At 35.5% G+C, this 19,686-nt stretch overlaps 1 protein-coding gene across 1 annotated transcript in view; it reads left to right on the top strand.

Moving 5' to 3' along the window:
* LOC146742799 (adhesion G protein-coupled receptor D1-like) overlaps positions 1–19,686 on the top strand; it is a 60,392-nt gene that overhangs the window by 21,284 nt on the left and 19,422 nt on the right. The window contains exons 5-6 of the mRNA XM_085499471.1: positions 2,140–2,239; positions 2,420–2,640. Of these exons, the coding sequence (XP_085355597.1) occupies positions 2,140–2,239; positions 2,420–2,640 (321 nt within the window). The remainder of the gene's footprint in view (positions 1–2,139; positions 2,240–2,419; positions 2,641–19,686) is intronic.

The following is a 19,686-nucleotide window of genomic DNA, read 5'->3' as shown; positions in this document are numbered from 1 at the left end:
CACGCCCACCTCGTCACTTCAGAATATTGCATGCCACGCATACACGCCCACCTCGTCGCTTCAGCATATTGCATGCCACCCATACACGTCCACCTCGTCACTTCAGCATCTTGCATGCCACGCACACACGCCCACCTTGTCACATCAGCATATTGCATGCCACATACACATGCCCACCTCGTCACTTCAGAATATTGCATGCCACGAATACACACCCACCTCGTCGTTTCAGCATATTGCATGCCACGCATACACGCCCACCTCGTCACTTCAGAATATTGCATGCCACGCATACACGCCCACCTCGTCGCTTCAGCATATTGCATGCCACGCATACACGCCAACCTCGTCACTTCAGCATCTTGCATGCCACACATATACGCCCACCTCGTCACTTCAACATATTGCATGCCACACATACACGCCCACCTCGTCACTTCAACATATTGCATGTCACGCACACACGCTCCCTCGTCACTTCAGCATAATGCATGCCACATATACACGCCAACCTCGTCACTTCAGCACATTGCACACGCCCACCTCTTCACTTCAGCATATTGAATGTCACGCACACACGCCTCCTCGTCACTTCAGCACATTGCATGCCACGCCCACCTCGTTACTTCAGCATATTGCATGCCATGCCCACACGCCCACCTCGTCACTTCAGCATATTGCATGCCAGGCCCACCTCGTTACTTCAGCATATTGCATGCCACGCATACACGCCCACCTCGTCACTTCAGCATATTGCATGCCACGCACACACGTCCACCTCGTCACTTCAGCATATTGCATGCAACGCATGCACGCCAACCCCGTCACTTCAGAATATTGCATGCCACGCCCACCTTGTCACTTCAGCATATTGCATGCCACACGTACACGCCCACCTCGTTACTTCAGCATATTGCATGCCACGCATACACGCCCACCCCATCACTTCAGAATATTGCATGCCACGCCCACCTCGTCACTTCAGTATATTGCATGCCACGCATACACGCCCACCTCGTCACTTCAGCATATTGCATGCCACGCATACATGCCCACCTCGTCACTTCAGCATCTTGCATGCCACGCATACACGTCCACCTCGTCACGTCAGCATCTTGCATGCCACGCATACACGCCCACCTCGTTACTTCAGCATATTGCATGCCGCGCATACATGCCCACCTCGTCACTTCAGCATATTGCATGCCACGCACACACGTCCACCTCGTCACTTCAGCATATTGCATGCAACGCATGCACGCCAACCCCGTCACTTCAGAATATTGCATGCCACGCCCACCTCGTCACTTCAGCATATTGCATGCCACACGTACACGCCCACCTCGTCACTTCAGCATATTGCATGCCACGCATACACGCCCACCCGTCACTTCAGAATATTGCATGCCACGCCCACCTCGTCACTTCAGCATATTGCATGCCGCACATACACGCCCACCTCGTCACTTCAGCATCTTGCATGCCACGCATACACGTCCACCTCGTCACTTCAGCATCTTGCATGCCATGCATACACGCCCACTTCGTCACTTCAGAATATTGCATGCCACGCATACACGCCCACTTCGTCGCTTCAGAATATTGCATGCCACGCATACACGCCAACCTCGTCGCTTCAGCATATTGCATGCCACGAATACACGGCCACCTCGTCGTTTCAGCATATTGCATGCCACGCATACACGCCCACCTCGTCACTTCAGAATATTGCATGCCACGCATACACGCCCACCTCGTCGCTTCAGCATATTGCATGCCACCCATACACGTCCACCTCGTCACTTCAGCATCTTGCATGCCACGCACACACGCCCACCTTGTCACATCAGCATATTGCATGCCACATACACATGCCCACCTCGTCACTTCAGAATATTGCATGCCACGCACACACGCCCACCTCGTCACTTCAGAATATTGCATGCCACGCACACACGCCCACCTTGTCACTTCAGAATATTGCATGCCACGCACACATGCCCACATCGTCACTTCAGCATATTGCAAGAGACGCTGTCTTCAGCTAACTTACTTCATACTGGCATGCAGAATTTATTTAATGTATTTATTTACGCAGCCCTATTAAACCACAACATCATTTATTATGATTTATTGTAGACTCAAGTCTGACCGTGCTATCATACTATTAAATCTTGTTGGTGCATTGTCTTTAGCACAGTTACTCTTTTTAGCTGGAGGCTCTGCTACTAAGAATGTGGTATGTTTTCCCATGCCTTGTATCAGAAAAATATTCCTGAAAATTATCAGTAAATTGTTTACATTTGCCCTGTAAAGTCAAGTGTCATAAATATTTGTAGATTTCTATAGAATTGTGTTATTGATAGAAATAGACATGTAGTATTGAGATTTTTGATGTTCAAAATATATTTGCTTACAGATGTTATGTCGAGTGATTGCCATTGCTTTACATTATCTATTCCTTGCCACATTTTTCTGGATGTTATCGGAAGGTATACAATTGTATATCAAAGTAAGCAGTGTATTTGCATCGTCACAGAATCTTTTGACATATTATGGAATTATTGGATGGATTCTGCCTATTATAATAGTGGTGGTCACAGCTGCTATGAAGTTTGAATTCTATGGTACACCATATATGTGAGTTTACATTCCTAATACACCATATATGTGAGTTTACATTCCTAATACACCATATATGTGAGTTTACATTCCTAATACACCATATATGTGAGTTTACATTCCTAATACACCATATATGTGAGTTTACATTCCTAATACACCATATATGTGAGTTTACATTTCTAATACACCATATATGTGAGTTTACATTCCTAATACACCATATATGTGAGTTTACATTCCTAATACACATATATGTGAGTTTACATTCCTAATACACCATATATGTGAGTTTACATTCCTAATACACTATATATGTGAGTTTACATTCCTAATACACCATATATGTGAGTTTACATTCCTAATACACCATATATGTGAGTTTACATTCCTAATAACCATATGTGGGAGTTTACATTCCTAATAACCCATATGTGGGAGTTTACATTCCTAATACCCCATATGTGTGAGTTTACATTCCCAATACACCATATGTGTGAGTTTACATTCCCAATACACCATATATGTGAGTTTACATTCATAATACCCCATATGTGTGAGTTTACATTCCGAATACACCATATGTGTGAGTTTAAATTCCCAATACACTATATGTGTGAGTTTACATTCCTAATACGCCATACGTGTGAGTTTACATTCCTAATACCCCATATATGTGAGTTTACATTCCTAATAACCCAAATGTGTGAGTTTACATTCCTAATACACCATATATGTGAGTTTACATTCATAATACCCCATATGTGTGAGTTTACATTCCTAATACCCCATATATGTGAGTTTACATTCCTAATAACCCAAATGTGTGAGTTTACATTCCTAATACACCATATATGTGAGTTTACATTCCTAATACGCCATACGTGTGAGTTTACATTCCTAATACCCCATATATGTGAGTTTACATTCCTAATAACCCAAATGTGTGAGTTTACATTCCCAATACACCATATATGTGAGTTTACATTCATAATACCCCATATGTGTGAGTTTACATTCCGAATACACCATATGTGTGAGTTTAAATTCCCAATACACTATATGTGTGAGTTTACATTCCTAATACGCCATACGTGTGAGTTTACATTCCTAATACCCCAAATGTGTGAGTTTACATTCCTAATACCCCAAATGTGTGAGTTTACATTCCTAATACACCATATATGTGAGTTTACATTCCTAATACACCATATATGTGAGTTGACATTCCTAATACACCATATGTGTGAGTTTACATTCCCAATACACCATATATGTGAGTTTACATTCATAATACCCCATATGTGTGAGTTTACATTCCGAATACACCATATGTGTGAGTTTAAATTCCCAATACACTATATGTGTGAGTTTACATTCCTAATACGCCATACGTGTGAGTTTACATTCCTAATACCCCATATATGTGAGTTTACATTCCTAATAACCCAAATGTGTGAGTTTACATTCCTAATACACCATATATGTGAGTTGACATTCCTAATACACCATATATGTGAGTTGACATTCCTAATACACCATATATGTGAGTTGACATTCCTAATACACTATATATGTGATATGACATTCCTAATACACCATATATGTGAGTTTACATTCCTAATACACCATATATGTGAGTTTACATTCCTAATACACCATATATGTGAGTTTACATTCCTAATACACCATATATGTGAGTTTACATTCCTAATACACCATATATGTGAGTTTACATTCCCAATACACCATATATGTGAGTTTACATTCCTAATACACCATATATGTGAATTTACATTCCTAATACACCATATACTAGTATGTGAGTTTACCTTGCTAATACACCATATATGTGAGTTTACATTCCTAATACACCATATATGTGAGTTTACATTCCTAATACACCATATATGTGAGTTTACATTTCTAATACCATATGTGTGAGTTTACATTCCTAATACCCCATATATGTGAGTTTACATTCCTAATACCCCATATGTGTGAGTTTACATTCCTAATACACCATATATGTGAGTTTACATTCCTAATGCACCATATGTGTGAGTTTACATTCCCAATACACCATATATGTGAGTTTACATTCCTAATACACCATATGTGTGAGTTTACATTCCCAATACACCATATATGTGAGTTTACATTCCTAATACCCCTTATGTGTGAGTTTACATTCCTAATACACCATATATGTGAGTTTACATTCCCAATACACCATATGTGTGAGTTTACATTCCCAATACACCATATATGTGAGTTTACATTCCTAATACCCCTTATGTGTGAGTTTACATTCCTAATACCCCATATGTGTGAGTTTACATTCCTAATACCCATATATGTGAGTTTACATTCCTAATACCCCAAATGTGTGAGTTTACATTCCTAATACACCATATATGTGAGTTTACATTCCTAATACCCCAAATGTGTGAGTTTACATTCCTAATACACCATATATGTGAGTTTACATTCCTAATACACCATATATGTGAGTTTACATTCCCAATAAACCATATATGTGAGTTTACATTCCTAATACACCATATATGTGAGTTTACATTCCCAATACACCATATATGTGAGTTTACATTCCTAATACACCATATATGTGAGTTTACATTCCTAATACACCATATATGTGAATTTACATTCCTAATACACCATATACTAGTATGTGAGTTTACCTTGCTAATACACCATATATGTGAGTTTACCTTGCTAATACACCATATATGTGAGTTTACATTCCTAATACACCATATATGTGAGTTTACATTCCTAATACCGTATGTGTGAGTTTACATTCCTAATACCCCATATATGTGAGTTTACATTCCTAATACCCCATATGTGTGAGTTTACATTCCTAATACACTATATATGTGAGTTTACATTCCCAATACACCATATATGTGAGTTTACATTCATAATACTCCATATGTGTGAGTTTACATTCCTAATACCCCTTATGTGTGAGTTTACATTCCTAATACCCATATGTGTGAGATAACATTCCTAATACCCCATATGTGTGAGTTTACATTCCTAATACCCCATATGTGGGAGTTTACATTCCTAATACACCATATATGTGAGTTTACATTCCCAATACACCATATGTGTGAGTTTACATTCCGAATACCCCATATGTGTGAGTTTACATTCCTAATACACCATATATGTGAGTTTACATTCCTAATACCCCATATGTGTAAGTTTGCTTTCCTAATACACCATATATGTGAGTTTACATTCCTAATACCCATATGTGTGAGTTTACATTCCTAATACCCCATATGTGTGAGTTTACATTCTTAATACACCATATGTGTGAGTTTACATTCCTAATACCCCATATGTGTGAGTTTACATTCCTAATACACCATATATGTGAGTGTACATTCCCAATACACCATATGTGTGAGTTTACATTCCCAATACACCATATATGTGAGTTTACATTCATAATACCCCATATGTGTGAGTTTACATTCCGAATACACCATATGTGTGAGTTTAAATTCCCAATACACTATATGTGTGAGTTTACATTCCTAATACACCATATATGTGAGTTTACATTCCTAATACACCATATATGTGAGTTTACATTCCCAATACACCATATATGTGAGTTTACATTCCCAATACACCATATGTGTGAGTTTACATTCCTAATACCCCATATGTGTGAGGTTACATTCCTAATACCCCATATGTGTGAGTTTACATTCCTAATACACCTTATGTGTGAGTTTACATTCCTAATACCCATATATGTGAGTTTACATTCCTAATACCCATAATGTGTGAGTTTACATTCCTAATACACCATATATGTGAGTTTACATTCCTAATACCCCAAATGTGTGAGTTTACATTCCTAATACACCATATATGTGAGTTTACATTCCTAATACACCATATATGTGAGTTTACATTCCCAATAAACCATATATGTGAGTTTACATTCCTAATACACCATATATGTGAGTTTACATTCCCAATACACCATATATGTGAGTTTACATTCCTAATACACCATATATGTGAGTTTACATTCCTAATACACCATATATGTGAATTTACATTCCTAATACACCATATACTAGTATGTGAGTTTACCTTGCTAATACACCATATATGTGAGTTTACATTCCTAATACACCATATATGTGAGTTTACATTCTTAATACACCATATATGTGAGTTTACATTCCTAATACCATATGTGTGAGTTTACATTCCTAATACCCCATATATGTGAGTTTACATTCCTAATACCCCATATGTGTGAGTTTACATTCCTAATACACTATACATGTGAGTTTACATTCCCAATACACCATATGTGTGAGTTTACATTCCCAATACACCATATATGTGAGTTTACATTCATAATACTCCATATGTGTGAGTTTACATTCCTAATACCCCTTATGTGTGAGTTTACATTCCTAATACCCATATGTGTGAGTTTACATTCCTAATACCCCATATGTGTGAGTTTACATTCCTAATACCCCATATGTGGGAGTTTACATTCCTAATACACCATATATGTGAGTTTACATTCCCAATACACCATATGTGTGAGTTTACATTCCGAATACCCCATATGTGTGAGTTTACATTCCTAATACACCATATATGTGAGTTTACATTCCTAATACCCCATATGTGTAAGTTTGCTTTCCTAATACACATTATATGTGAGTTTACATTCCTAATACACCGTGTATGTGAGTTTACATTCCTAATACCCCATATGTGTGAGTTTACATTCCTAATACACCATATATGTGAGTTTACATTCCTAATACGCATATGTGTGAGTTTACATTCCTAATACCCCATATGTGTGAGTTTACATTCCTAATACCCCATATGTGTGAGTTTACATTCCTAATACCCCATATGTGTGAGTTTACATTCCTAATACCCCATATGTGTGAGTTTACATTCCTAATACCCCATATGTGTGAGTTTACATTCCGAATACCCCATATGTGTGAGTTTACATTCCTAATACACCATATATGTGAGTTTACATTCCTAATACCCATATGTGTGAGTTTACATTCCTAATACCCCATATGTGTGAGTTTACATTCCTAATACCCCATATGTGTGAGTTTACATTCCTAATACACCATATATGTGAGTTTACATTCCCAATACACCATATGTGTGAGTTTACATTCCCAATACACCATATATGTGAGTTTACATTCAGAATACACCATATGTGTGAGTTTACATTCCTAATACACCATATGTGTGAGTTTACATTCCCAATACACCATATATGTGAGTTTACATTCCGAATACACCATATGTGTGAGTTGACATTCCTAATACACCATACGTGTGAGTTTAAATTCCCAATACACTATATGTGTGAGTTTACATTCCTAATACACCATACGTGTGAGTTTACATTCCTAATACCCCTTATGTGTGAGTTTACATTCCTAATACCCATATGTGTGAGTTTACATTCCTAATACCCCATATATGTGAGTTTACATTCCTAATACACCATATATGTGAGTTTACATTCCTAATTCCCCAAATGTGTGAGTTTACATTCCGAATACCAAATATGTGTGAGTTTAAATTCCCAATACACTATATGTGTGAGTTTAAATTCCCAATACACCATATGTGTGAGTTTACATTCCTAATACCCCTTATGTGTGAGTTTACATTCCTAATACCCATATGTGTGAGTTTACATTCCTAATACCCCATATATGTGAGTTTACATTCCTAATACACCATATGTGTGAGTTTACATTCCTAATACCCCAAATGTGTGAGTTTACATTCCTAATACCCATATGTGTGAGTTTACATTCCTAATATCCATATGTGTGAGTTTACATTCCTAATACCCCAAATGTGTGAGTTTACATTCCTAATACACCATATATGTGAGTTTACATTCCCAATACACCATATGTGTGAGTTTACATTCCGAATACCAAATATGTGTGAGTTTATATTCCTAATACACCATATATGTGAGTTTACATTCCTAATACCCCATATGTGTAAGTTTACATTCCTAATACACCATATATGTGAGTTTACATTCCTAACACACCATATATGTGAGTTTACATTCCTAATACACCATATATGAGTTTACATTCCTAATACACCATATATGTGAGTTTACATTCGTAATACACCATATATGTGAGTTTACATTCCTAATACACCATATATGTGAGTTTACATTCCTAATACCCATATGTGTGAGTTTACATTCCTAATACCCCATATGTGTGAGTTTACATTCCTAATACCCCATATGTGTGAGTTTACATTCCTAATACACCATATATGTGAGTTTACATTCCCAATACACCATATGTGTGAGTTTACATTCCTAATACACCATACGTGTGACTTTACATTCCTAATACCCCATACGTGTGAGTTTACATTCCTAATACCCCTTATGTGTGAGTTTACATTCCTAATACCCATATATGTGAGTTTACATTCCTAATACCCCAAATGTGTGAGTTTACATTCCTACTACATCATATATGTGAGTTTACATTCCTAATACACCATATATGTGAGTTTACATTCCTAATACACCATATATGTGAGTTTACATTCCTAATACACCATATATGTGAGTTTACATTCCTAATACACCATATATGTGAGTTTACATTCCTAATACCCCATATGTGTGAGTTTACATTCCTAATACCCCATATATGTGAGTTTACATTCCTAATACACCATATGTGTGAGTTTACATTCCTAATACACCATATATGTGAGTTTACATTCCTAATACACCATATGTGTGAGTTTACATTCCTAATACCCCAAATGTGTGAGTTTACATTCCTAAAACACCATTTGTGTGAGTTTACATTCCTAATACACCATATATGTGAGTTTACATTCCTAATACACTATATGTGTGAGTTTACATTCCTAATACCCCAAATGTGTGAGTTTACATTCCTAATACCCATATGTGTGAGTTTACATTCCTAATATCCATATGTGTGAGTTTACATTCCTAATACCCCAAATGTGTGAGTTTACATTCCTAATACACCATATATGTGAGTTTACATTCCCAATACACCATATGTGTGAGTTTACATTCCGAATACCAAATATGTGTGAGTTTATATTCCTAATACACCATATATGTGAGTTTACATTCCTAATACCCCATATGTGTAAGTTTACATTCCTAATACACCATATATGTGAGTTTACATTCCTAACACACCATATATGTGAGTTTACATTCCTAATACACCATATATGAGTTTACATTCCTAATACACCATATATGTGAGTTTACATTCGTAATACACCATATATGTGAGTTTACATTCCTAATACACCATATATGTGAGTTTACATTCCTAATACCCATATGTGTGAGTTTACATTCCTAATACCCCATATGTGTGAGTTTACATTCCTAATACCCCATATGTGTGAGTTTACATTCCTAATACACCATATATGTGAGTTTACATTCCCAATACACCATATGTGTGAGTTTACATTCCTAATACACCATACGTGTGACTTTACATTCCTAATACCCCATACGTGTGAGTTTACATTCCTAATACCCCTTATGTGTGAGTTTACATTCCTAATACCCATATATGTGAGTTTACATTCCTAATACCCCAAATGTGTGAGTTTACATTCCTACTACACCATATATGTGAGTTTACATTCCTAATACACCATATATGTGAGTTTACATTCCTAATACACCATATATGTGAGTTTACATTCCTAATACACCATATATGTGAGTTTACATTCCTAATACACCATATATGTGAGTTTACATTCCTAATACCCCATATGTGTGAGTTTACATTCCTAATACCCCATATATGTGAGTTTACATTCCTAATACACCATATGTGTGAGTTTACATTCCTAATACACCATATATGTGAGTTTACATTCCTAATACACCATATGTGTGAGTTTACATTCCTAATACCCCAAATGTGTGAGTTTACATTCCTAAAACACCATTTGTGTGAGTTTACATTCCTAATACACCATATATGTGAGTTTACATTCCTAATACACTATATGTGTGAGTTTACATTCCTAATACCCCAAATGTGTGAGTTTACATTCCTAATACCCCAAATGTGTGAGTTTACATTCCTAATACCCCTTATGTGTGAGTTTACATTCCTAATACCCATATGTGTGAGTTTACATTCCTAATACCCCTTATGTGTGAGTTTACAATCCTAATACCCCTTATGTGTGAGTTTACATTCCTAATACCCCAAATGTGTGAGTTTACATTCCTAATACCCATATGTGTGAGTTTACATTCCTAATATCCATATGTGTGAGTTTACATTCCTAATACCCCAAATGTGTGAGTTTACATTCCTAATACACCATATATGTGAGTTTACATTCCCAATACACCATATGTGTGAGTTTACATTCCGAATACCAAATATGTGTGAGTTTATATTCCTAATACACCATATATGTGAGTTTACATTCCTAATACCCATATGTGTGAGTTTACATTCCTAATACACCATATGTGTGAGTTTACATTCCTAATACCCCATATGTGGGAGTTTACATTCCTAATACACCATATGTGTGAGTTTACATTCCCAATACACCATATGTGTGAGTTTACATTCCGAATACACCATGTGTGAGTTTACATTCCTAATACACCATATATGTGAGTGTACATTCCCAATACACCATATGTGTGAGTATACATTCCCAATACACCATATATGTGAGTTTACATTCATAATACCCCATATGTGTGAGTTTACATTCCGAATACACCATGTGTGAGTTTACATTCCTAATACACCATATATGTGAGTGTACATTCCCAATACACCATATGTGTGAGTATACATTCCCAATACACCATATATGTGAGTTTACATTCCTAATACCCCATATGTGTAAGTTTGCTTTCCTAATACACCATATATGTGAGTTTACATTCCTAATACCCATATGTGTGAGTTTACATTCCTAATACCCCATATGTGTGAGTTTACATTCTTAATACACCATATGTGTGAGTTTACATTCCTAATACCCCATATGTGTGAGTTTACATTCCTAATACACCATATATGTGAGTGTACATTCCCAATACACCATATGTGTGAGTTTACATTCCCAATACACCATATATGTGAGTTTACATTCATAATACCCCATATGTGTGAGTTTACATTCCGAATACACCATATGTGTGAGTTTACATTCCCAATACACTATATGTGTGAGTTTACATTCCTAATACACCATATATGTGAGTTTACATTCCTAATACACCATATATGTGAGTTTACATTCCTAATACACCATATATATGAGTTTACATTCCTAATACCCCATATGTGTGAGTTTACATTCCTAATACACCATATATGTGAGTGTACATTCCCAATACACCATATGTGTGAGTTTACATTCCCAATACACCATATATGTGAGTTTACATTCATAATACCCCATATGTGTGAGTTTACATTCCCAATACACCATATATGTGAGTTTACATTCCCAATACACCATATGTGTGAGTTTACATTCCTAATACCCCATATGTGTGAGGTTACATTCCTAATACCCCATATGTGTGAGTTTACATTCCTAATACACCTTATGTGTGAGTTTACATTCCTAATACCCATATATGTGAGTTTACATTCCTAATACCCCTAATGTGTGAGTTTACATTCCTAATACACCATATATGTGAGTTTACATTCCTAATACCCCAAATGTGTGAGTTTACATTCCTAATACACCATATATGTGAGTTTACATTCCTAATACACCATATATGTGAGTTTACATTCCCAATAAACCATATATGTGAGTTTACATTCCTAATACACCATATATGTGAGTTTACATTCCCAATACACCATATATGTGAGTTTACATTCCTAATACACCATATATGTGAGTTTACATTCCTAATACACCATATATGTGAATTTACATTCCTAATACACCATATACTAGTATGTGAGTTTACCTTGCTAATACACCATATATGTGAGTTTACATTCCTAATACACCATATATGTGAGTTTACATTCTTAATACACCATATATGTGAGTTTACATTCCTAATACCATATGTGTGAGTTTACATTCCTAATACCCCATATATGTGAGTTTACATTCCTAATACCCCATATGTGTGAGTTTACATTCCTAATACACTATACATGTGAGTTTACATTCCCAATACACCATATGTGTGAGTTTACATTCCCAATACACCATATATGTGAGTTTACATTCATAATACTCCATATGTGTGAGTTTACATTCCTAATACCCCTTATGTGTGAGTTTACATTCCTAATACCCATATGTGTGAGTTTACATTCCTAATACCCCATATGTGTGAGTTTACATTCCTAATACCCCATATGTGGGAGTTTACATTCCTAATACACCATATATGTGAGTTTACATTCCCAATACACCATATGTGTGAGTTTACATTCCGAATACCCCATATGTGTGAGTTTACATTCCTAATACACCATATATGTGAGTTTACATTCCTAATACCCCATATGTGTAAGTTTGCTTTCCTAATACACATTATATGTGAGTTTACATTCCTAATACACCGTGTATGTGAGTTTACATTCCTAATACCCCATATGTGTGAGTTTACATTCCTAATACACCATATATGTGAGTTTACATTCCTAATACGCATATGTGTGAGTTTACATTCCTAATACCCCATATGTGTGAGTTTACATTCCTAATACCCCATATGTGTGAGTTTACATTCCTAATACCCTATATGTGTGAGTTTACATTCCTAATACCCCATATGTGTGAGTTTACATTCCTAATACCCCATATGTGTGAGTTTACATTCCGAATACCCCATATGTGTGAGTTTACATTCCTAATACACCATATATGTGAGTTTACATTCCTAATACCCATATGTGTGAGTTTACATTCCTAATACCCCATATGTGTGAGTTTACATTCCTAATACCCCATATGTGTGAGTTTACATTCCTAATACACCATATATGTGAGTTTACATTCCCAATACACCATATGTGTGAGTTTACATTCCCAATACACCATATATGTGAGTTTACATTCAGAATACACCATATGTGTGAGTTTACATTCCTAATACACCATATGTGTGAGTTTACATTCCCAATACACCATATATGTGAGTTTACATTCCGAATACACCATATGTGTGAGTTTACATTCCTAATACACCATACGTGTGAGTTTAAATTCCCAATACACTATATGTGTGAGTTTACATTCCTAATACACCATACGTGTGAGTTTACATTCCTAATACCCCTTATGTGTGAGTTTACATTCCTAATACCCATATGTGTGAGTTTACATTCCTAATACCCCATATATGTGAGTTTACATTCCTAATACACCATATATGTGAGTTTACATTCCTAATTCCCCAAATGTGTGAGTTTACATTCCGAATACCAAATATGTGTGAGTTTAAATTCCCAATACACTATATGTGTGAGTTTAAATTCCCAATACACCATATGTGTGAGTTTACATTCCTAATACCCCTTATGTGTGAGTTTACATTCCTAATACCCATATGTGTGAGTTTACATTCCTAATACCCCATATATGTGAGTTTACATTCCTAATACACCATATGTGTGAGTTTACATTCCTAATACCCCAAATGTGTGAGTTTACATTCCTAATACCCATATGTGTGAGTTTACATTCCTAATATCCATATGTGTGAGTTTACATTCCTAATACCCCAAATGTGTGAGTTTACATTCCTAATACACCATATATGTGAGTTTACATTCCCAATACACCATATGTGTGAGTTTACATTCCGAATACCAAATATGTGTGAGTTTATATTCCTAATACACCATATATGTGAGTTTACATTCCTAATACCCCATATGTGTAAGTTTACATTCCTAATACACCATATATGTGAGTTTACATTCCTAACACACCATATATGTGAGTTTACATTCCTAATACACCATATATGAGTTTACATTCCTAATACACCATATATGTGAGTTTACATTCGTAATACACCATATATGTGAGTTTACATTCCTAATACACCATATATGTGAGTTTACATTCCTAATACCCATATGTGTGAGTTTACATTCCTAATACCCCATATGTGTGAGTTTACATTCCTAATACCCCATATGTGTGAGTTTACATTCCTAATACACCATATATGTGAGTTTACATTCCCAATACACCATATGTGTGAGTTTACATTCCTAATACACCATACGTGTGACTTCACATTCCTAATACCCCATACGTGTGAGTTTACATTCCTAATACCCCTTATGTGTGAGTTTACATTCCTAATACCCATATATGTGAGTTTACATTCCTAATACCCCAAATGTGTGAGTTTACATTCCTACTACACCATATATGTGAGTTTACATTCCTAATACACCATATATGTGAGTTTACATTCCTAATACACCATATATGTGAGTTTACATTCCTAATACACCATATATGTGAGTTTACATTCCTAATACACCATATATGTGAGTTTACATTCCTAATACCCCATATGTGTGAGTTTACATTCCTAATACCCCATATATGTGAGTTTACATTCCTAATACACCATATGTGTGAGTTTACATTCCTAATACCCCAAATGTGTGAGTTTACATTCCTAATACACCATATGTGTGAGTTTACATTCCGAATACCAAATATGTGTGAGTTTATATTCCTAATACACCATATATGTGAGTTTACATTCCTAATACCCCATATATGTGAGTTTACATTCCTAACACACCATATATGTGAGTTTACATTCCTAATACACCATATATGAGTTTACATTCCTAATACACCATATATGTGAGTTTACATTCGTAATACACCATATATGTGAGTTTACATTCCTAATACACCATATATGTGAGTTTACATTCCTAATACCCATATGTGTGAGTTTACATTCCTAATACCCCATATGTGTGAGTTTACATTCCTAATACCCCATATGTGTGAGTTTACATTCCTAATACACCATATATGTGAGTTTACATTCCCAATACACCATATGTGTGAGTTTACATTCCTAATACACCATACGTGTGACTTCACATTCCTAATACCCCATACGTGTGAGTTTACATTCCTAATACCCCTTATGTGTGAGTTTACATTCCTAATACCCATATATGTGAGTTTACATTCCTAATACCCCAAATGTGTGAGTTTACATTCCTACTACACCATATATGTGAGTTTACATTCCTAATACACCATATATGTGAGTTTACATTCCTAATACACCATATATGTGAGTTTACATTCCTAATACACCATATATGTGAGTTTACATTCCTAATACACCATATATGTGAGTTTACATTCCTAATACCCCATATGTGTGAGTTTACATTCCTAATACCCCATATATGTGAGTTTACATTCCTAATACACCATATGTGTGAGTTTACATTCCTAATACCCCAAATGTGTGAGTTTACATTCCTAATACACCATATGTGTGAGTTTACATTCCTAATACACCATATATGTGAGTTTACATTCCTAATACACCATATATGTGAGTTTACATTCCTAATACCCCAAATGTGTGAGTTTACATTCCTAATACCCAAATGTGTGAGTTTACATTCCTAATACACCATATGTGTGAGTTTACATTCCTAATACCCCAAATGTGTGAGTTTACATTCCTAATACACCATTTGTGTGAGTTTACATTCCTAATACACCATATATGTGAGTTTACATTCCTAATACACTATATGTGTGAGTTTACATTCCTAATACCCCAAATGTGTGAGTTTACATTCCTAATACCCCAAATGTGTGAGTTTACATTCCTAATACCCCTTATGTGTGAGTTTACATTCCTAATACCCATATGTGTGAGTTTACATTCCTAATACCCCTTATGTGTGAGTTTACAATCCTAATACCCCTTATGTGTGAGTTTACATTCCTAATACCCCAAATGTGTGAGTTTACATTCCTAATACCCATATGTGTGAGTTTACATTCCTAATATCCATATGTGTGAGTTTACATTCCTAATACCCCAAATGTGTGAGTTTACATTCCTAATACACCATATATGTGAGTTTACATTCCCAATACACCATATGTGTGAGTTTACATTCCGAATACCAAATATGTGTGAGTTTATATTCCTAATACACCATATATGTGAGTTTACATTCCTAATACCCATATGTGTGAGTTTACATTCCTAATACACCATATGTGTGAGTTTACATTCCTAATACCCCATATGTGGGAGTTTACATTCCTAATACACCATATGTGTGAGTTTACATTCCCAATACACCATATGTGTGAGTTTACATTCCGAATACACCATGTGTGAGTTTACATTCCTAATACACCATATATGTGAGTGTACATTCCCAATACACCATATGTGTGAGTATACATTCCCAATACACCATATATGTGAGTTTACATTCATAATACCCCATATGTGTGAGTTTACATTCCGAATACACCATATGTCTGAGTTTAAATTCCCAATACACTATATGTGTGAGTTTACATTCCTAATACACCATATATGTGAGTTTACATTCCTAGTACACCATATATGTGAGTTTACATTCCTAATACACCATATATATGAGTTTACATTCCTAATACCCCATATGTGTGAGTTTACATTCCTAATACACCATATATGTGAGTGTACATTCCCAATACACCATATGTGTGAGTTTACATTCCCAATACACCATATATGTGAGTTTACATTCATAATACCCCATATGTGTGAGTTTACATTCCCAATACACCATATATGTGAGTTTACATTCCCAATACACCATATGTGTGAGTTTACATTCCTAATACCCCATATGTGTGAGGTTACATTCCTAATACCCCATATGTGTGAGTTTACATTCCTAATACACCTTATGTGTGAGTTTACATTCCTAATACCCATATATGTGAGTTTACATTCCTAATACCCCTAATGTGTGAGTTTACATTCCTAATACACCATATATGTGAGTTTACATTCCTAATACCCCAAATGTGTGAGTTTACATTCCTAATACACCATATATGTGAGTTTACATTCCTAATACACCATATATGTGAGTTTACATTCCCAATAAACCATATATGTGAGTTTACATTCCTAATACACCATATATGTGAGTTTACATTCCCAATACACCATATATGTGAGTTTACATTCCTAATACACCATATATGTGAGTTTACATTCCTAATACACCATATATGTGAATTTACATTCCTAATACACCGTATACTAGTATGTGAGTTTACCTTGCTAATACACCATATATGTGAGTTTACATTCCTAATACACCATATATGTGAGTTTACATTCTTAATACACCATATATGTGAGTTTACATTCCTAATACCATATGTGTGAGTTTACATTCCTAATACCCCATATATGTGAGTTTACATTCCTAATACCCCATATGTGTGAGTTTACATTCCTAATACACTATACATGTGAGTTTACATTCCCAATACACCATATGTGTGAGTTTACATTCCCAATACACCATATATGTGAGTTTACATTCATAATACTCCATATGTGTGAGTTTACATTCCTAATACCCCTTATGTGTGAGTTTACATTCCTAATACCCATATGTGTGAGTTTACATTCCTAATACCCCATATGTGTGAGTTTACATTCCTAATACCCCATATGTGGAAGTTTACATTCCTAATACACCATATATGTGAGTTTACATTCCCAATACACCATATGTGTGAGTTTACATTCCGAATACCCCATATGTGTGAGTTTACATTCCTAATACACCATATATGTGAGTTTACATTCCTAATACCCCATATGTGTAAGTTTGCTTTCCTAATACACATTATATGTGAGTTTACATTCCTAATACACCGTGTATGTGAGTTTACATTCCTAATACCCCATATGTGTGAGTTTACATTCCTAATACACCATATATGTGAGTTTACATTCCTAATACGCATATGTGTGAGTTTACATTCCTAATACCCCATATGTGTGAGTTTACATTCCTAATACCCCATATGTGTGAGTTTACATTCCTAATACCCCATATGTGTGAGTTTACATTCCTAATACCCCATATGTGTGAGTTTACATTCCTAATACCCCATATGTGTGAGTTTACATTCCGAATACCCCATATGTGTGAGTTTACATTCCTAATACACCATATATGTGAGTTTACATTCCTAATACCCATATGTGTGAGTTTACATTCCTAATACCCCATATGTGTGAGTTTACATTCCTAATACCCCATATGTGTGAGTTTACATTCCTAATACACCATATATGTGAGTTTACATTCCCAATACACCATATGTGTGAGTTTACATTCCCAATACACCATATATGTGAGTTTACATTCCGAATACACCATATGTGTGAGTTTACATTCCTAATACACCATATGTGTGAGTTTACATTCCCAATACACCATATATGTGAGTTTACATTCCGAATACACCATATGTGTGAGTTTACATTCCTAATACACCATACGTGTGAGTTTAAATTCCCAATACACCATATATGTGAGTTTACATTCCTAATACCCCTTATGTGTGAGTTTACATTCCTAATACCCATATGTGTGAGTTTACATTCCTAATACCCCATATATGTGAGTTTACATTCCTAATACACCATATATGTGAGTTTACATTCCTAATTCCCCAAATGTGTGAGTTTACATTCCGAATACCAAATATGTGTGAGTTTAAATTCCCAATACACTATATGTGTGAGTTTAAATTCCCAATACACCATATGTGTGAGTTTACATTCCTAATACCCCTTATGTGTGAGTTTACATTCCTAATACCCATATGTGTGAGTTTACATTCCTAATACCCCATATATGTGAGTTTACATTCCTA

This window comes from Saccoglossus kowalevskii, chromosome 5 (assembly GCF_978046115.1).
Source record: "Saccoglossus kowalevskii chromosome 5, keSacKowa6.1, whole genome shotgun sequence".
In the NCBI taxonomy this organism is placed as follows: Eukaryota; Metazoa; Hemichordata; class Enteropneusta; family Harrimaniidae; genus Saccoglossus; species Saccoglossus kowalevskii.
This window is presented reverse-complemented; position numbering and strand designations above follow the sequence as displayed.